Source organism: Phaethon aethereus (assembly GCF_964289735.1).
Source record: "Phaethon aethereus genome assembly, chromosome: 1".
NCBI lineage: Eukaryota > Metazoa > Chordata > Aves > Phaethontiformes > Phaethontidae > Phaethon > Phaethon aethereus.
Window position 1 is genome coordinate 146,883,356 of NC_138575.1, and position 21,886 is coordinate 146,905,241.

The 21,886-nt window shown below is 39.8% G+C and overlaps 1 protein-coding gene across 1 annotated transcript in view; it reads right to left on the reverse strand.

Annotated features, from left to right (window-relative positions):
• Positions 1-21,886, reverse strand: part of GABRG3 (gamma-aminobutyric acid type A receptor subunit gamma3) — a gene marked incomplete at both ends in the record, with an annotated part of 353,343 nt that overhangs the window by 328,147 nt on the left and 3,310 nt on the right. The window contains 2 exons of the mRNA XM_082013970.1: positions 5,277-5,344; positions 21,514-21,662. Coding sequence (XP_081870096.1) covers positions 5,277-5,344; positions 21,514-21,662 — 217 coding nt within the window. The remainder of the gene's footprint in view (positions 1-5,276; positions 5,345-21,513; positions 21,663-21,886) is intronic.

Genomic DNA, 21,886 nt, shown 5'->3' on the forward strand with positions numbered 1-21,886 from the left:
CAAGAAATTCAGACTTAATTATAAGCTCTGAATAATAGTTTAGACAAGTCTCCACATCAAGACTGTTCACTTTACCTATCGTGTCTAGTGGAGAAGCAAAATGAGCATGTGGGGACTTTGAAACTTTAGTTCAAAGAAGTGTATCAATGCATTAAGGGGCAAAAAAAGAGTAAAGATTGCTTTTATTCCATAACACCTAACTGAACAAAAGGGAAATACAGCATCCATAAAGATAAATGACATAGCCTAGAGAGTGGACACAAAAGAATGAAGTGATGAAGCACACGAAAGAAACACTCTATGAATTACCTTTATGGATTACCTGAGAATAAAGAGATGAGCATTTATCCAGCAGATAACCAATTAATAGTTTTATGAACAGGTAAGTGCAGTTCATAAGCTTGTTTCTTACACGGTCTCTTCAACATACTTTCTGTACAGCTGCATTAAAATGAGATTCTAGTTGCTAAAACCATATAGGTGTCAAATTCTTCCTTCACCAGCAATTTGTGCTGCAGCCTCAGATTCCTGTAGCTACTCAGTTAAGACTATATGTGTGTACAAACACACAGACTTTGATGTTACTGAGATTTAATAGTCTATGTAATCTCTGTGTGTTTACATTTCTGTCTCACAAAACTACTTCCAGAGGATTTTTTTTTCCCCCCTCAGTTACATCTGATTCACACTTTGCATATTGACATGGTCTCTCTCCTTTTTCTGTTCTTTTATACACAAGCCAGTACTGCTTATTTGTAAAAAAAACAGGCTACACTAAGCCACATTAAGATCTAACTTTTATAAAGCAACTTAGAAACCTTTGCTGTTGTTGACAAGAACTGGGTTGTTGAAAAAAGTTGGAGCATGGATTTTAATGCAAAAGCATATGCTTCCTGGACACCATTTTGAATGGGAAGTGTGGGGAAAAAAAAAAAAAAGACACTAAGATATGGAAACTGAGTGATCTGGAATTCATACACCCATTTTACCATATAAAGGGAGAAAAATAAAAACAAGATTGCAGATGAATTTTCAAATTTAAAAACTCACTTAGAAAATCCCTAACAGCAGTGGAAACATGTTCGTTATGGTTAGAGATACAACAAATTTTTTAAATACCAAAAAGTTTAAAATAAAAACTTGCAATAGATGTGAATATTGCATCCTACAAGTCAGGGTCTCTAATGACATTGTAACATAAAATGGCAAGTTGCAGATTTCTGCACCTTACTTTATGAAGAGGTGAACAGCAAGACAAAGAGATATAATATGCACACAGGAAGATTTAATTTGGCTCAGGACATCCATGCGTCATTCACTTTTAAATCAACCAGTTTACGTTTCTTTTAAATCAGTTCAAGCTCACATCCTATTATGGTTTTGATAAAGGACAGGCATCAAGATATTTATACAACAGATGGCTTTTATTTATTAAAAAGACACCCTAAAATTTTTGAACAGGCTTTCAACCATCTCAGTTTTAAATTTCAAAATACTCCTGTCTAGTATCAATCATTTCTGTCATTTCATAACATCATGCCATAGCTCAAAGTGCTGAAATTACTTCCTTCTTCAAAGCTACTGCCACTTGAGACTACCTCCTAGTATCTCTCAGTTCATTATTCAGCCTGCTTTTACTTCTTTATTCTTACACAATTCCTATTTCTTGCTACTTAACGTTAGCTTTTTTTAGACTGTGCCCCAAAGAAATCTTCCATGTCACAGATGAAGGAATCTATCCAGAAAACAAGTTTTTCTTGTCATCATAAAGACATTATAGTGATGAGTCTTTAATAGAAGAGCATCTATATTACCTTTTCACAATCACTCCTGTTTTTTCTGGAAACCCTGAGGTTCTAAACTTGTATTTTTGAAAGCAGCTAGGAAATTAAACACTGGTAAGGCCTTTAGTGGAAATGGCATAAACCCTCTGCAAACAGTCTGGAATGCAGAGTCAGCCATATATTCCTGTGGATTACACCATCTTTCTCACAGAGAATATTACCTTTCCCTTGACTGCAAGCTTTTTAGAAGGGATCCCTAACATTTCTTCCCCTTGTGGCACTTCCAGCTTCAGTCTAAGAGGATTTCTTTTTCCTCAGGGCCACAAGTATTCACATACAGTGAGGTTATATTTGCTGTAGGTAGGTGTCTGGGAGCAACTGTCTTTTTCCTGACTGTTAAAGAAACAGTGAGATATTAATATTCATACACCGGTCTAATCATAATTACAACAAAGTTATTGACATCTGAAAAGCTTTTCTCTACAAAATTGGCTTGAACATTCATCTGAACACTCATTGAATAGATAACTTCTTAAAGAAAATTATTTTACTTCCTAGGTTTCGCCCACAGGATGAAAAGTGCTGATGAAATCTGATAAGAAAATATACTTTGCAGAGTTTGATCTCCAGAGAAGCTCAACATGATTTTCCCTCAGAAGTGCTGCAGATTAAGAAAAAAGTGATAGAGCTAAGGGCTAAGTTTGGCAGTACACAGCAGGGAAGTCCTCCTTGTACATGTTGATGATCTCACTTTTGAAATAGAAGAGATGGAAATCAATGTAATCATCTTTCTTTTTGCTCAATCAACTACCATCTTGCTGAGTTGCCTTGATAGAATAGCTCAACTTTTAATAATAATTTAGGGGATAAAACTTAAAAGTTCCTGTCCTGCTGAGAAATATAGCATATGTAGATTCTCACAAGAATACTCTTTTTTTCTCCAAGAATACTATTTTATATCCTGTACACGATTTTCACACACATTCCTCTCTATTTGAGAGTTCAAGTATATGATAGGAATCAGACTGAAGATGGTCCCTTCCTTCCTCTTCCTCTGCCACAGGTAATTTCCAGCTACTGTTTCTGCTCAGCTGTTTGTGTACCCATGCTGCAGCAGTTCACATGCTACATGAAAAACTGCTTACTTAAAAACAAATTTTTTTAATTCCAAAAAGTGTTTAATTTTTTTTTCCCAGTAAAGCACCACAGAGCTACTGCATACTGTAACCAAACACTTGAAATAACACAAATGGGGGCAAAAGTAGTTACTTAATCAGTTCTTCCACTGGAGAGACAAGTTATTATACAGCACCATAGCTTGTAGGTTTGTGAGGACAACTTCCCACCTTCATTGTAAATTTGAGACTGGAAGCTCATTTCTGCTCTCTCGTGTAAGTTTGGAAAAATGCCAAAGTAACAGAGCAGAAATTGAGTTTTTGGACAAAAGTTTGCTACGTTTGAGTGCCTAATGTTAATCTCCTATATTGATAATTAGGCTTGAGAACAGAAGTTAAACTTGAAAGTGCTTAGCTAGTTCAGATTCAGTTTCAGTGGGATATACTGTCCACAAGCATATCTGAAACAAGGTCCATTTCTCTTCAAAATTTTAAATATAAGTTTAAGGAGACTTGAGTCCTTAAAACTTCAGGTACCTGCATTTTATATTTCAACATTATTTTATCATTCTGCCCTTACAGATTATACATAGTTTTTTTCAGCTGTAACCAAGAAATATCTCTGTGTCATTCACTCATTAATTATCCAAATAAGACCATCTACTATCAAAGAGGTATAATATGCATTTTTTAAATGGATAGGCTTGATACATCTTTCCATCTTGGTGCCATAAGATATCCTGAACTCAAAGATAAGGAATAAGTAATGGAGTCATGTTTTTACTGTGCCATAAAAATCTTCCAAGAACCACTGGTTCCTTCTATTATTATTATTTCCTTCTGCCTACCTGAAGCAGTTCCTATCAAATGTTTTCTAAATTATTATTATTATTTCAAATACATTTCCAGCACCCCAAAATGCTACTTAGAAACTAAAATTCAGAGGGGCAAAAAGCAAAAAGACTTTGAAGAGTAAGCATCCTCACCATTGTCCCCATTGCTTTTGAACAGAGTACCCATTCCTAGAGCATATGTAAATGCAAGCCAGAGGACCGTAAGCAGAATAGATCTTCCGATAAGTCATTCCCTGGACAAGTCATTTTGGTATGCAGTTGGGGAAGGGCAAGATAATTAGCTATTTATTAGTGGAGCAGGTTTTATTTTTTACCATATATTTATATATGGAGCAGGTACTCTCATTGCTTGACATTCAGTCCTTCACATGAAATACGACCAATTCATTTCACCCTCCTTGAATACGTGGCCAAGCTGTTCCCAGCACATAATTGTTCTGTCTTTATTTGCCAGATTTCCCATTGCCAAGGGGCATAGGAGTCTCTGACCACCCATTATTTGACACGCTGCAATAATTTACATCCTCCCATATACATAGGCAAACCCAAACAATCGGGCTGCATGACCATCTTTCAAATGCAGGAGCTTTTGTTCCAAAATTACAAAACATACACACAGTGCATGTATTAAATTCTTATACGGCCATTGTACACAGCAGCCTTTGAATGTCATTGTGAAAAAGAGAAAGTCGTTGCTTTGAAGAGGTTAGTAGAAGAGCTTTAATTAAATTAAGACATTAACAAGTCCTCTGTTCCCAAGTTGTATTAAGAAAAAATTCAGCCTAGTTTACAAAGAGGAATACTGTGCTGAATTCAGACTTGCAGTTGCACAAGCAGCCACAGTAACCCATACCTCCATAGCTACGAAACATCCAGCTTACTTTCTAAATCTGTGTTGCTGCAGAATTGAGGAATGTCCTGGAGTTAAGAAGACCACAATAACTGACCAACTGTTACGTTTTCCTAGGTTCACTATTGTCACACTATCACACACTCTTTCAGTTTTTCCTGCCTTTACGCATGCAGTATAGCTACATATAACTTTTTCAAAATTATACTTTAAGGCTTCAAAATCATACTTTAAGACTGTTGATAACTCAGTGAAAGAAAAGTAACCACTGAAGATATTATCAATTTCAAATAAATATACTGGCAGTATGTGATGACTCTCATTAACTCCACATTATGAAGCTCTGTATATTTAATTGATTCTTGAAACATTAATTCAAGAATGTTCTTGACAATATCTTTGCTTCATACTTATTTTCCTAACATGGATTTTTTACTATTCAAGTTCTACCAGCATTTTGTGGTAGACAACAGAGAGCATAATATTGTTTGTAGGTTTGTTCTCTTGAAGAGATACAAAAGAGTCATCTGAAAAACAGAGCTATAGCTGAAAACAGAACTAAACCAGCAATCAAAACAACTTATCCCCATGGTATTTATTGTCTTTTTCAAAAGCTAGTATTGATGCTAAGACTAGCAGTCCATATAAAAAACTTTGTTAGCAAGTCACTTACCATATTTATTGATGATACAGGACCAATGCTGTTGACATAAATGTCAACATCAATAACTGTTGGTTTTACTGTGGAGGAAAAAAAAAATTAATATTATTTTGCAGAAAACATAGGTTATCACTTTAAATATTTTCTTCGCCAATAACTGTATGGTCTACTTTTCAGCTAGAACTACTGAGAAATATGGATTATGTATTATTCAGGAAGACAAGGTTTTTTCCTCCTACCCAACAAAAATTCCCATAAATTACAGCCTGTACCACTTTATCATCATAATCCCCATTTATCTCAGCAGCAATTTGTTAAAGAAACTTTAAGTTCTAAGCACAGTGGCTCAAAGTCAAAACCTAAGATGACTGACATGAAACTATAAACAATGCAGTATATCACTTTTTCCCATTGCCTCAACATGCAGGTCCTTTAGCATGTTTGCTCCTCACCAAAAAGTCTTTCCAGATTTTCTCACCCCATCAGCCCTGAAATCATCCTAACTTAGACTAAAGCCACTAAGAAATCCATTTAGCTAAACCTAAGCAACTCTTCCCCTTTCAATTTAGACTCATTCCCTTCCACTCACGTTGCCTTTGCACTCATCCAAAGGTTTTTGAATTTAGTTTAGTCAATGCAAGTTTCTCACAAGATCTTCCATGTTTTCAGACTTCCAGGATTTAATAAGCCAGGACAAGATCTTTAGCTTTCTTTCTTTAGCTAAGGCCACTAGGATTTATCTTCCTTTTAGCATCTTTGGTGTCAGTGTACCTGCTGAACATTATTCAGATAGCTCTTACTGCTGACGTAGCCTTAACTCTAAAATAACGTCATTCTTACACTGAAAAGCATGGTGTTTTTTTACTTATACTGCCCTCCTTCCAACCCGAACAGTTATACATTAACCTCTAAATTGAGATCTAAATTGTTGTTTTACTTTCTCCAGGGTTAGCTGACACAAAACTAAGTCATATAAATCCTGTTCTAACCTGCATAGTCAGAATTGATGCAAACTTGGCCCCAGTAGGCCAACAGCTTCTGTCAGGCACCTCCCTTTCCCATAAAGGCACCTTCCTCAGTCCATGGTCTTCAAAAAACTCCAAACAGCAGTTCAAACCACTAAAGTTTGGGAACTATGCTGAACTTGGGGGTTTTTTGCACCAATCCCCAAGCCCCCTAGAACGAGGATATGCAGGAACATCAACCCCTCAAAACTCAGAGAGCTTTCCTCAGGGAAGCTACTGAACACAGAAGTGAGAAACAGTTAAATACCATGGTTCTTTGGGAAATTTATCTCAGGTGGATAACAGTTAATTTGTCTAAAGCTTAAGAAGCCATCCGGCACAAAGCTGAAGATAGACAGGAATCTTCACATGTAAAATTGAATAATTTTTGCCCGCATCTCCCAAATTTCAGACGAACAATGAGATGCCAAGGAGTTTTAAAGCACCTGAAAAGTTAGATGGTTCTGAAAAAATAGTCATGCTGGCTTGCCATATAAGACTTTGGTATGTACATATCCTTAGGAAGACTAGATCTAAGGTTGCAAAAACAGACATTAAAGTGGTACAAATAGTGGTTAAAGATGATAAACATTCTCTCTAATTCAGTAAGTACCATACACTTCTTTGACTGCATATGGTCAGAACATCCAGGATTATTTAAGGTCATGGTTTCAAATAGTCTGAAGTACTGGCTTATAAACTCGGATCTTCCCTTCAGCAAAAGAAAATCTGAACTCAGCTGAACAAGCACAACTGATTAATGCAACTCTAATTGTACCCAGCTAATAACTAAATAGGAGTCTAGCAGCTTCTGGTAATGAGACTTGCCTCAAAATGCGGTAATAAATGTCGTTACATAGGAATTGGTAATAGCAGGGAACTACAGCTAGCGTACATGGAATAAAGGGCTCTGATCTTTTTAGGGCTTATACACGTATCTGGCTGGAAGTTCAACACTAAGGAGTTCTGGTGAACATTAACGGGACTAGACTTAGTGATGCAAATTGGCATGCAGTTGAATCTCGGCAGGACCAGGGACAAAGTTCAGGACCAGAACACAGTGCTTGGAATCCATCTTTATATAATCATTGCGGTTAAGTATATAAGTAGATAATTTCTCCTGAATGTGCTGGACCAAATTCTCTTCCAGCGCAAAAAATGAAGCACTGCTTGTTAAGGCTAAAGAGAATTTTGTCTTACTCACAGTAAAGGTCTAATCCTGAAGCAGAAGAAAGCTAAGCAGCAGCCACTTCTTATGTCAAATTAAATCAGCATCTAGCCTCAGACATTCCCAGTGAAATTCAAATTAAAAATACAGGTAAGCTCTTATAACAAGAAAAAAGACTGAAAGTTCCTTTGAGTGATATTTTGGTTTTGTAGGCGGAGGCAGAAAATACAATTGTAATATGATTGTATAGTAAATATGTGTTCAGGTTTTGAAAGAAAAGACAGAAGAGTACAGTTCTTGTTGCACGTGGTCTGTCATGGATATAAACAGATATGTATTGGGAGAACCATCAGGTATAAATTTTAGATTTGTTAGCATAGGATATTAATTAAAAATACCAACCATAATGAGGGAAAGATTTTAAGATTACAAAAGAAAATAACTGAATCTATATAACTCAGCTCCAGTACTGTTTTGATACCAGCATCAGCCCAAAATAGTTCTAAAGAGCTGTTAGAAACTTAGAAAAATTACTGGCAGAACCATGTGTGTATCACATGCAGGAGAGCAATTAAAGGTTGTCAACAAATGTATCAACATTCTCAAAGTGCTTTGAAATATTCTTTAATATATGGTAGTTAACTTTCCCTAAAAGACAACGTAAGCACATCGAAGTAACTGCAGTACTATCTAAGGTTAGCTAACTGCTTAACGTGTTGGTTTTAATTGAGGAGGGGATTTATCAAGCCAATCAAAATATCTGCAAACAAAATTAAGGTCACACCAATATTTAGCTAATAGTCCCCAACTGATCCAAATGCCATGGCTTTGAGACAGATGGAGTGTTTATATTCCAGTCACCCTTGTGACTATCACATTGCATCCGAGTGAAATTTGTCTACAAATTTTAGACAGTTCACAAGACACCTGCCACGGGAGTTGTGAGTTCAACACTGCCTGCAAAGCTCACTTAAGAAGCCAGGTGAACACTTAGGCAGGTAGTGTAAAGCCAGGTCAGGTATGTCTGGATAACAACAAAACACAGAAACAGGTAGAATTATGCCCTGATCACAAATACCCTGCAAGCTGACTAGGATTTGTGTAGTCCTGTTTTACAGATTTGTATTACTGAAATAAACAGTACCTGAGCTTGAATCCCATTACCCATTAAAATCTATAAAGACTTTACTCTTAGACATATGCAAGCCGATCATATGTGTAAAAAACTTGACAGATAAATCAGGAAAATTTTAAAAGACTTTTGGGGAAATGAACAAAGGGATTGTTATACCATTTCACAAGTCAGGGAAAAAGTTGCAATAAGTTCCTGACATTTCGTTATTTTTATTTAGTACTTTATATTATCCTGTCCTTCTAAAATATCTCTTAGTTTTTTATAGAACTATGCTATTCAGATCTGTTGTTTATTTCATGAATGAAACTACTTTGTTTGCTTCCTACAGAAAGCTTCCTCGACGTTGAAGTCTGTCCAAATAGCATTTATGTTCCTGCACAAATCATAAATATTTAGAATTATTTTTTAAAGTTTTACGTTTAGAAATATTTTTATTGTAAGATCATTTAAACATGAGTAGAACTAGCAGAGCACTCATAAATTTTAAAATAAAATTAAAATTATTTTTTGTTGAGAGTTAACCTTTCTCACATTGTTCAAACCACTCCCAGGTCTAAACTACTCTGGTTTTATTCAAAACAGTGGTAGTAAAAATGTTATGCATCAATATACACATATTTATAGAAGCAAAGCAATTGGCACTAGATTTTTAGAAGGCACGCAACCACATAGCAAACACAATATGAGCTCTGTTCCAGAAATACACAGCCACTTAAACTCTGCCTAAGTTCCACAAGGCTTCTGAACACAAAAGACTAACAACAGTGGCTCTGTGATAATGGTGATAACCTTTTTAAATTACACTATAGAGATATTTTACATTATCTCATTAGCACATAAATTGCTATTTTTAAATTGGGATAAAGCTCTCATAAACCATTACACAGTTATCGGTAACCATAGCAGTAGTAGTAGAAGTGTTTATAGTGTTACTGTTTACTTTGCGTTAGTGATGATGACTACTTATATCTTCCTACATGACCTTATAGGCAACATCTAATTACTTGTTTGTTCCTGTAAAACAAACTGCTATGCTAACAAGTCACTTCTCAGGGATAATTGTGGTCAGCTAAAACTTCTGTATTTTATGATATATTGCCACATTTGAAGACAGACATAGTAACAGGAAGTGTTGAGTCACCATCCCTGGAGGTATTTAAAAGACGTGTAGATGTGGCACTTACTTAGGGACATGGTTTAATGGTGGATTTAGCAGTGTTAGGTTTATGGTTGGACTCGATGATCTTAAAGGTCTTTCCCAACCTAAATGATTCTATGATTCTAGTCTACAAAGGTAAAAGACTCATTCTTTCTGCATAGACGAGAATGGTCTTGAACAACAGACGGAGGGCAAAACCCTCCACTTGCTACAGCCAGAGAAACTTCAACAGAACTGTCATCCTTCTGTTTTAGGATCAAACTACCAAAACAGGACTGCAAATGAAAATCAAAAGGATAATAAAAAATTGAGTGAAGACTTGAAAGAAAGTTTGGATGACAGCAATACCAAGATGAGAACAGAGTCTTCCGAACAGGTTATTTTATTCACATGCTAGGTTCTGTTGCCATTCTGTCCAGGAGTCTGAATGACAGCGTGCATACAAATGGACTCCCTCAATTAACTACAAATCACCTGTATTCTTCATGTTTCACCATCACTATCAGTCAACCTTCAGCACTTTTATCTTTCATTTAACTTTCCCTAACAGACAAGCTGCAATTTTTCCAGTATTATGTTGTTTGGGAATGAAAACTCTAAGTCTTAATGGTTAGGTGGGTTTTACAATCAATACCTAAAGTTTCCATTTTTGTTTTACTTATATTGATAGGAGCGGGGAGCCAGAAGACTTCTAAATACACTTCTACACTTGTAAGAGCCAGCATAGTCTAGGTAATCACAGATGGAAGGAGAGAGAACAAAAGGATGTAATTAATATCTCAGACATTTCCTGACTCTTACCTAACTTTCAAACCATGGCATCCCAAAAGTCTGTATACTATAGTCCCAACCTCCTCCCAGATTTCTTAGGTGAAGTTATGGAAAGGAAGAGACAATAAGAACAAGAAGCTGCTACATACAGTTTTGGATCTGACAGTTTAGATGAAGAGTTTGGCAAGTGTTAACTGTCAACCAAACTTTCCTACCTACAATGCCATTCAAGAAAAACATTCATCCTGCTTTTGTATCAAGCCATTTCAGCAAGTAATCACTGTCAGGAAATAAAACTCTAAATAAGAGTTATCTGTGTACATGAATTATTTACATTCACAAAGAGAAGGTTGTATTGTAAAGGACCTTGCTCTCAAGTACCTGGGAAAAAGGCCTCTCTCTCCAACACAAAACCAGTACATCTTTGCCAACTCAACAGATTTCTGGTTTGGCAGCTAAATCAGAACAAAAGTTTGCTGAAATAAAGACAATCCACTTTCCTTCCCCCCCCCCCAAAAAAAAGGAAGTATCAATGAGAACAATTAAAACATTTCTGATTTTTTTATCACCTTTTTCAGCTCCTGACCTCCCATTATATTCAGCCCTGTTTCCTAGCTGAGTCTTAGCCACAGCATTCCGCATCCTGACCAATAGGTTATTCGAGTTTTTCTCCCATATAAACCTAAATTAGACTAATCTCCACAATCTTCTGCAGTGCCCAATACTACAAAAGCTGGATCCAGGACTACAGTTTTCCCCTCCTCAGTGCTGCCATAAGACAAACAGAAGTTACTCCCTCTCTCCTTCCCACTGCGCAGTACTTTCACACACTGGTTAGCTCTCCAGGTACAACTGTCTATAATCAATCCCTAAGTGACAACTGCCTCCCTCACTACTTCTTGTTATAACAGGTCTGACATCGTCCCTCGAAGGCTGGCCCAAAAAAAGACTTACAGCAGCAAGTAGTAATTTGACCTTGCATGACAGTTTGCAGCTTTCTCTGCACTACGATCTGGGAAATATTTTGAACTGTGAGGCAATAAGCAACCCTCTGTCATCACATACGGGGAAACCTTGCTGGAGCTAATTTAAAGAGTATCAGGTGTGGCAATCAGCAGGTAGCAAAAATAACTTGACAGCCACAGTGGTAATAGCCTGTGGTGCACTTCAGGGTTCATTTCTGTGTGGCCTGCTAGGAAGGCATGTCAGACAGAAGAAAGATTGTGATACCATTTCAGAACTCAAGGTTTTAATTCAGATTGTGCTGGAAAATGCAGATCCCCTTTAAAAAACAAGAGAATAAAAGTTGTGCCCTCTCACCCAACAGATTTGCTCCTTGCATACACTGAGAAACTGCTTACATTAGTTACAAGAGAGAACTTTTAAACAGCTTAACAGCTTAAAAACAGGGAACTGCTGTTAAACCCTGCCAAGCCAGTGCAGTAGAGCATGTCAGACAGACACAAACTGAGCCCACCTATTCCTACCAGCAACACTTGTACAAACCTACCCGAGTACTGAGAGTTGCACAGGCTGTTTGGGAGACTGCTATCGTCTTCAGAAATTTGCCCAATGCTTACAAAGTTACTTGAGGAGCAACAAAGAAGAGCTGGACTCTCAAGACAGCTAGAACTGTCAGTCAGAAGGTATATAGGCATTAAATTAGGGGTGTATGTACATGTGCATATACCTATATATATACACACATACATGCATATACACTTTCATACTTAAAGTGAACTTACTTGGGCTTGTAATAAATACAGGGGACCACTAGAGCCCGTACATGTATATAGAGGATCCAAGAGGAACCTTCTTACTGCAGTATAACCAAAAAGGAGGAAAAAGCAGATGTTAGTGGTGAAAGCACCTCAGAACACAAGCTGATGAAGCTCTCTTCAACATGTGCAATTCATAACCTTCCCTAATACAGTTACACGTTTGAGAAACAGAGAATGTAAACATGCAATACAAACTATTTGACTACTTCTCTTTTTCCAGTGAATAATAACAGTAAAATCAGCATTATTCATGGTTTTTGCTGTCTTTCCCATAATGCTCCTGCCTCAAGTCTGATTTGATGTCAGCTTGACTTTCTTCAAATAAAGCAGGCAGCTTGGAAACTAAATGCTAGAAAGTATAGGAAAAATAAATTAATACAATAAACTACCACATTTATATGAGGTTTCTGTTGCATTAAAAATGGAATTCAGTCTTTTCAGTTCTGGCTGACCACTATAAAAAGTATCAGTTGAAAAACTTGCTGTCAGCTAAGTAACTCTGAGGCACAGGAAGTTCTATCTTGTAACTTTCTATTCCTTGATCTGGGTTTTTATCTTATTTGACCATAATTTCTAATACTTATGATCACACTCTACTGTCAATTTCCCTGGGTAATTTGAGTACACTAGAGTGTAGTCCCTTCTAGTTGGCTTTTCTCTTACCAGCATTATTTTGCTCCAGCCTCTGAAATAGATATTAATTTAAAGTATTAAACTTTCCCTGGCAGAATATAAAAAACTGCAAAGATCACTGGTACAGCCTGAAATGCAGGGGAAATTACTTCTATGTTTTTTTCTATGATTTTCAGGCATTTTTAAAAAACGCTAGACCAGAAATTTATCACTCTCCTAATACCACTTTCCCACATGGGGAAAGGTAGTGGACAGCAGTTCTGTCTGTTTGTACCTAACAAGTGTATGTAACTCCTTATTCTAGTCATGTTATGTTCTGGGGAAGGTATTTCAGGAGCTGGGGAAAATGGTAGATAATCACAGGAAGGCTGGAGAGTCCTTGGTCAGACTGCGGGACGTGTGTTTTAGAATATCCTTTGCACTTAAATTAGAGTGCTGAGGTAACTGACTCCTTGCTAGAGATGCTGAGGGAAAGGTTTTGTTCTCTAAAAACTACTGGTGAAATAAAATGTTTTCTATCACACTGAGGCTGAGATAAAAAGGGAAGCTTGGAGTTTATGAACTAATCTTAACATTACTATCGCATTGCTGTCACTGAAATTTTGGCCCACTTTAGTTATTGCTTCTTAATGAACAAGAGGCAAAAAGGTAAACAAACCAGCTACCAAAAGGCAACTCTTAATGCTCTTCATGCTCCAAATGAGTACTGCAGCTCTGAGCATGGTCTAGGGCGAGAGATTTTTCCTCCCACTACCAATGTAACAGCGAATGTACCAGAGCCTTTTGCTAGTAACTGATGGCAGTCGTGAAAGCAGCTGCGTGAGGTGTGACCAGGCGGCTGATCTGCTCAGCCGGGTGGCAGAGCTACCAGAGGAAGTAGAAAGGTGAAGGAGCATTAAGGAACCAGAGAAAGAGATGGACTCGAGGAACCATGCTCTGCCCTCCCTGAGACAGAAGCAGGAACAGCCACCAGAAAAAAAACAAGATCAAGGGGATCCTGTATCCTCCCCCTGCGAGGGTGAAAGCAGTAGCTTAAAGGGAAGAAGCGAATGGAGGCAAGCCCACACTCGAGGCAGGAGGCAAACCCCCTCCTTGCCCACCTCGCCTGCCCAGGTGCCTCTGTACAACAGGTGTGAGGCTCTGGATGTGGAAGGCCGGTTTATGGATGATGTGGATGATGGTCCGGCTACACCACACATTTTGCCAAGGTCAGAAAGGCCTACCCCCGCATCACGACCACCCCCATGAGGAAGAATTGACAGGTTGTAGTTGTAGGCGACTCCCTTCTGAGGGGAACTGAAGGTCCAATATGCCGGACAGACCCTTCTCTTAGGGAAGTCTGCTGCCTCCCTGGGGCCCGGGTTAAGGACATCACTAGGAAACTCCCTAGTTTTCTGTGTGCAGCCCTCGGACTATTATCCACTACTGCTCCTCCATGTGGGTGGCAGTGAAGCCGCAACACATAGCCCAAGGGCTATCAAAAGAGAGTTCAGGGCCTTGGGATGGTTGTTAAGGGAATCTGGAGCACAGGTAATTTTTCCCTCTCTCTTCCAGTTGAGTGCAGTGACATTGGAAGAAACAGGCCCAGTCTATTAATACATGGCTCCGTGGTTTGTGTCACCACCACAATTTGCAGTTTTTCAATAATGGGATGACCTACACAGAACCCGGCTTGCTGGCATCCGATGGGATTCTCCTTTCTCAAAGGGACAAGAGGCTTTTTGCCCACAAACTAGTGGGACTCATTGACAGAGCTTTAAACTAAACTTGAAGGGGGAGGGGAATAATATCAGACTTGCCCATGACAAGCTGTGAGATGACACACCAAGGTTAGGGTGGTGTTAGCGAGGGCCCTCAACATGTTGCTCTGAGACATGCTGGCTACACTGCAGCACACTTGAAACCTTACGGAGATGAGCCAGGGGTTCCTGAGGTAATAGGAGAAAACAGGGAAACACCAGTGAAATATCTCAAAGGAATGAAGGGATGTTCCTCTAAGAAGGTGACATGGCCAACAGCCTAGATGAAATGCCTCTACACCAATACACGCAGCATGGGCAACAAACAGGAGGAGTTGGAGGCCATTGTGCTGCTAGAAAGCTACAACCCGGTTCCTATTACTGAAACTTGGTGGGACAAATCCCAGGACTGGAGTCCAGCTGTTGATGGCTTCAGGCTGCTCAGAGGGGACAGACAAGGAAGGAAGGGAAGAGGCGCTGCCCTCTAGGTCAAGAAATGGAAGGAGCGCGAATAGCTGTCTCTGAAGAATAACCACAAGCAGGTCAAAAGCTTATGGGTAAGAATCAGAGACTGCAGCAACAAAGGGAACTTTGTGATTGGTGTCTACTACAGGCTGCCGGATCAAGGGGAGTCTATTGACGAAACCTTCCTGCTCCAGCTACCAGGAGGTAACACCCTCACAGGCTCTTGTCCTGGTGGGGGACTTCAATCACCCCGACATCTGCTGGAAAAAGTAGCACGGTGAGCTGTAGGCAATCCTGGAGACTCCTGGAGTGCATGGAGGATAACTTTTTAAGCCAGGTGATAGAGAGGCCTACCAGCGGGCGTGCAATTCTGGACCTGTTGCTCACCAATGCAAGTGAGCTAATTGGTGACATCAAGATTGGAGGCAGCCTGGGCTTCAGTGATGATGCACTGGTGGACTTCGCAGTCCTGAGGGATAGAGGGATAGGGGGCAGGCAAAGAGTAAAGTCAGGAGATTGAATTTTAGGAAAGCAAAATTCCAGCTCTTTGGGGGGTTAGTCAATAGGACTAACTCTGTTTTTTCCCAGCTTTTCCCCTGGGAAACTGCCCTCAGGGACAAGGGAGCAGAACAGAGCTGGCAGTTCTTTAAGGACGCTTTCCAAGCGCAAGAGCTCTCGATCCCCAGGTGTAAGAAATCAGGAAAGGAAGGCAAGAGGCCTGCGTGGCTGAGTCAAGACCTGCTGGTCAAACTAAAGGGCAAGGAGGAAATGCACAGGCAGTGGAAGCAGGGACAGGTATCCTGGGAAGAATATAGGGATGCTACCCAGTTTTGTAGGGATGGGACCAGGAAGGCCAAGGTGCAGCTGGAACTGAACTTGGCAAGGGATGCAAAGAACAATAAGAAGGGCTTCTACAGGTATGTCAGCCAGAAAAGGGAGGTCAAAGAAAGTATACCCCCCTGATGAACACGATTTGCAAACTGGTAACAACGGATGAGGAGAAGGCTGAGGTACTCAGCAACTTCCCTGACTCATTCTTCACTGGAAATCTCTCTTCCCACATCTCTTGAGTGGATGCACTGCAAGATGGGGACTAGAGGAACAAAGTCTCTCCCACTATAAGAGAAGATCCAGGTTCTAGACCACCTGAGGAACCTGAACATGCACAAGTCTATGGGACCTAACCAGATGCATCCCAGAGTCCTGGGGGAATTGGCTGATGCAGTTGCCAAGCCACTCTCCATGATATTGGAAAAGTCCTGGCAGTCAGGTGAAGACCCTGGAGACTGGAAAAAGGGAAACATTGCACCCATTTTAAAAAAGGTAGCAAGGAGGACTCTGGGAAAACCCGTCAGCCTCTCCTCTGTGCCTGGGAAGATCCTGGAACAGATCCTCCTAAAAAGCTATGCTAAAGCACATGGAGGACAGGGAGGCAATTTGAGACAGTCAGCACAGTTTCACCAAGGGCAAGGACCAAACTAGTGGCTGCCTAAGATGGAGTGACTGAATCAATGGACAAGGGAAGAGCTACGGATGTCATCTCTCTGGACTTCTGTAAGGCCTTTGACATCGTCCCCCACAACATCCTTCTCTCTAAATTGGAGAGATAGGGATTTGATGGGTGCACCGTTCAGTGGATGAGGAATTGGTTGGATGGTCACAACCAGAAAGTAGCGGTCAACGGCTCAATGTCCAGATGAAGATCGGTGACGAGCGGCGTCCCTCAGGGGTCTGTATTGGGACAATTACCTTTTATTATCTTCATCAATGACATAGACAGTGGGATCGAGTGCACTCTCAGCAAGTTTGCAGACAACACCAAGGTGAGTGGTGCGTTTGACATGCCTGAGGGATCGGATGCCATCTAGAGGGACCTCGACAAGCTTGAGGAATGGGCCCATGTGAACCTCATGAGGTTCAACAAGGCCAAGTGCAGGGTCCTGCATATGGGTTGGAGCAAACCTGGGTGTCAGTACAGGCTGGGGGATGAAGAGACTGAGAGCACCCCCAGTGAGAAGGACTTGGGGGTACTGGTGAATGAAAAACTGGACATGAGCTGGCAATCTGCACTCGCAGCCCAGAAGGCCAACCGCATCCTGGGCTGCATCCAAAGCAGCGTGGCCAGCAGGTTGAGGGAGGGGATTCTGCCCCTCTATTCTGCTCTGGTGACACCCCACCTGGAGTTCTGCATCCAGCTCTGGAGCCCTCAGCACAGGAAAGACAGGAACCTGTTGGAGTGTCTCCTGAGGAGAGCCACCAAAATGGTCAGAGGACTGGAGCACCTCTCCTGTGAGGATAGGCTGAGAGAGTTGGGGATGCTCAGCCTGGAGAAGAGAAGTCTCCGGGGAGACCTTATTTCAGCCTTCCAGTACTTAAAGGGGGCTTGTAAAAGAGATGGGGAGAGACTTTTATAGCAGGGCCTGTAGCAATAAGACAAGGGGTAATGGCTTTAAACTACAAGAAAGTAGGTTTAGACTGGATGAAGAAATGTGTGTAGGTCAATGGAAGAAATTTTTGACTATGAGGATGGTAAGGCACCAGAACAGGTTGCCCAGAGAGGTGGGAGATGCCCCATCCCTGGAAACATTTAAGGTCAGGTTGGATGGGGTTTTAAGCAAGCTGCTCTAGTTGAAGATGTCCCTGCTCACTGCAGGGGGGTTGGACTAGGTGACCTTTAAAGGTCCGTTCCAATCCAAACTATTCTATGATTCTATAATGTCCCATTGCAGAAATCACTCACATACCAACCTTTTTGATGGGTAAGGTGACTTTCACCATGAAAGAAGATAGCATATTATCTTCCACATGTAAAGCTCACTCAGGGAATGCGATTGGCAAAACTTTCACTTTGGAAGAATACACTGTTACAAACTTTCTGTCTGCTTAAGGCAACTTGCATTCGGTATGAAGACAAGCATGAAATAATGTAGGGTAAAAAAGGTAGCTTTTATTTTCCAGGACTCCATTATGGACTAAGCTGCAGCTTAAGGAAGGTGAGAGAGAAGGTTTCATTAAAGTAAACTGACTTTGAAGGAAATATGTTTTGTCATGTGCTACTTAATTTACCTGTGGTTTGCTTCATTTTTTTTTAAACGTAACTTAAATTTTAAATCAGTTAATCAAAAATAGAACAATGGCAAAAACATGGGTTTTTTTAATGGAAACTAAGTAAGTCTGAGATTTTTTCCAGCTGTAATTATCATCATTGTACTCTGTGGCCTGTTTGTTTGCCTATTATTTTTGTTCTCATTTTATCAAGTAAAATTTCAGGGAGGAAGTACAATTTGAGGGCCAGAACTTAGTCCTATTAAATGTCAGGACTTAAGCCAGCGTGACATGGCGGGGCAGGGTAGAAGGAAATAAAATCACTCTTGCAAGGTGGTAAGCCTTACTGCACTTAGAAAACGTTGTATATCCATTGAAGGGGTCTTTACTTCAAAGGCCTTTGAAACAAACTTAAGTAGCTCCCTGTGGAAGACATTTTAAGACCTTCATAGTTCAGAATGGGTTTACTTGTTACCCGAGACTGGTGCCTTTATGATTCTCAGCCCTGTAATTGTAACTGGTAAAAAGTGGGTGGAAAAGATGCTTTGTCTCCTTAAAACATTTTTCTTTTAGATCTAATCGGTACACTTGTATAAGCTATTCAGGGTGAGGTGCTTTCTTTTCTTTCTTTCCTTTTTTTTTTTTTTAATTCCAAAAGGCGTGTATCTTCTGTGGCATAATGGAAAACTGCCAGATGCCACCATTAAAGTGAAAACCCTCACAAGGTGTGTTATTTATGGAGACAAGAACTCTGCCGAGTGTGTGGCCACAGGAGATGCAGCCAGACATTCCCCTGATGGCAGAACACTGCTTTGTTTCCAAAGACCAAAGGCCCCTTTTAGCTAGACAAGTCATGTTAAGGTGTCACAATGCTGATAGCCTTCACAGGGTAACTATTTTGCCTAATACCTAGGTTGTCCAATCTACCGGTGCAAAATCCTGGCTTGGAACCTTGCAGGTGATGCCTGTACTGCTGAGTGCCGTCAGCTGAGTGTAGACTGAGCATGTGATCTGACTGACAATTTACATGAAAGCCTAGGCCAAGTATAAGCCAGCATAAGAAAAAAAAGAAAGGAAAGAGCAAGTCCTGGCCTCGCATCTTAGCATTGACCTACACACTCTTTTACAGTGGTTTAGCTGTAAAAAAAGTCAAGGGAGGAAGGACAGTGGCTGAGAGTCTGTTCTCTTCCTCCACTGGTTCATTCCATGCTTTCTATAAATTCCAAAACATGCATTTTCTTACTGTATGCTCTGTGTTACCTGGTCCACTACTTTTTTTCCTAGTCCTTTAGCTGATATGTATTATGCTTTAACTGGCTTGTATTAATACTGGGAGCTTCAGGGCAGGAACACAGGTCAGTTGCCAGGACAAGTCAGCCATCTAGTTTGGAGGATAACCTGCTCCCAAATGGAAAGGAAGATGTGCTTGTGTGTGAGGAACCAGCCAGCAACTCAAGGGGATTAAATATAACGCCTGATTCTCTAACATTCCCCTTGTGTTCTCCTTGACAAATGCAGCAGCTCCTCAGCTTCAAAAGGGCAATGTTATTTATCCACATCAAAGGTAACAGAGGATGGAAGAGGGACCAGGGAAAGAAGCAGAGGTGAACTAACTTCTTTAGCATCTGAACAACACTCAGCTCAAGTTCTGGAATAGCCAGATTCCATAAAAGAGAAAAATGGCCTAGGCCTGAGGTGCTTGATAGAAATAGATAGATGTAGTTGAGAATTGTAAAATCTGTTCAGTACAATATATGAGGGGCTGTGTAATTTAACTCCTATCTCTAAAACAGGATTTATGAAAGTTTGTGGAAAGACAAAAGGAATTATTTTGGTAACGATGATTTTCCAGTGCCCTAAGATATGACTGATCTCTACTGATTTTATGGCAACTGACATGGGGACTTTGAATGATTACTTTGCCCCACATAGGCATAACGTAATTTACCTTGCCTGAAGTCAGTGATCTGAGGACAGGGTGTACAGATAAATTTTTTTTCTGAGAAAGTCTTCCAGATGTTGATATGGGTGGGGAACTTACTAAAGCACTTCTCCTTCAGATATTAAAGATCAGCTAAATCCAGTATGACAAACTAAGTAGAGAGAGAGAAATGTCACTGTGTTAAAAACAGACACATTTATCAAGTATGCTCTTTGTAAATACTACAGAAAATCAAGGTAATAGCTATGAAGAAAAAACCAACAACCCAACACTTTCATACTATATAGGGGTTTTTTCTGGAACTGTTGTATTAATGTGTAGCTATGAGACACTAATAATTGTAATGGTGAACACATACAGATGGCTCTTACTTCCCTCTAAACTCACACAAAGGGATCACCTAGGAAGTATATCGATACATGTGCCATCAGCAAATGGTAGTTTCACTTGTAATCAGGGGTAAGAACTCCCCCTCTAATCTCTGCAAAAATTTAGGAAAAGCAAATTATATTAGGTGGTTTTTTTGAGCTTTCCCCATTCCTAATTCCTTCTGAAGTATATGCAAGGTGCAGTAAATGTAAGTGACAAATCGTCTCTGATTTCTGTCATACAAACTTGCTGTGACCAAACTGAACAGCAGTTGTGCAATAGGCATTCTGATCTAGGGATGCAAACAAGGCAAACAGGGCATAACCACAAAAAGTAAAAAAATACTGGTTTGAAATACACAGCCTCATTATACAAATAAAAAAAAAAAAGAAAAGAAAAATCTCAAAATGGTTATATGCAGGTATCTACTGGCTTTCATCTAAGTTTTTTACCTATATGTAGCAGTGCTGCCCACAAGACACTTCGATTCTATCAGATTTCTTTTGGTGATAAGATGTCTGCTGGTTTGGGAAGAAAGTCTCTAGAGTTGCCCTATACACAGGCAAATCTTAGTGCCTTCTCAGCATTAAGGAGCATAACTTTCCTGATCATATTTTGAAGGGAGTAGATGCACATTCTTCTCTTGCTGTGTCCTACTTTTTTTTTTTTTAATATGCTGGGGTTTTAATCACTCCTCAGAGCATGAGTTTTTCACATGTATGGATTGGAAAAAGGTAAAAAAAAAAGAGGTAAGTATGTTCCTAACTCTGCCAAAGATCTGTTAAACGATTTAGAGCTACCCCTTCCATATCTCTGTGCAAACTGTACAAGCAAACCAGAATCTAGCATGCTAAGTTACCACCACATCTTCACCTGAGAACTAGATTTTTTTAAATATTGACTTGGAAATGAACTTCAGCCAAAAAAGACTTAATCTCCACTTTCCCAGCCATTTGTGCACATTAACCAAAATATAACATAACATCTCTTCTGCACCCATAGATGCTTTTCCTCACTTGTGCAGAAAGAAGTACTTACTTCCAATATCTGGCCGTAGCTTTTTGTCATACTCTCTCAACAGCTTGTTTAGTATGAGAGTCACATCTGTGTCTTGTGTTTTTGGAGCTAAAACCCATTTTTGGTTAGTTGTTCCATCTTCATATTCTTCCTCTTCAACCTTTCTAGAACTGCAATAACAAATCAAACAAATAGATGTTATTTTACATAATTAAAATCAGAATTTACGTTCTAGATAAATCTCCACACTCATCTGAAAAAGTTTTAGATATCTCCCTTGGCTTTGCATCTACCCAGCCTTAGGCTGTTTTTGCAACAAGATGTTCCCATTAACCGTTGAGTATCATGGGTCATGAATGAGAATTGTTTAGAAATTGTCTTCTGTCAGTCTCTC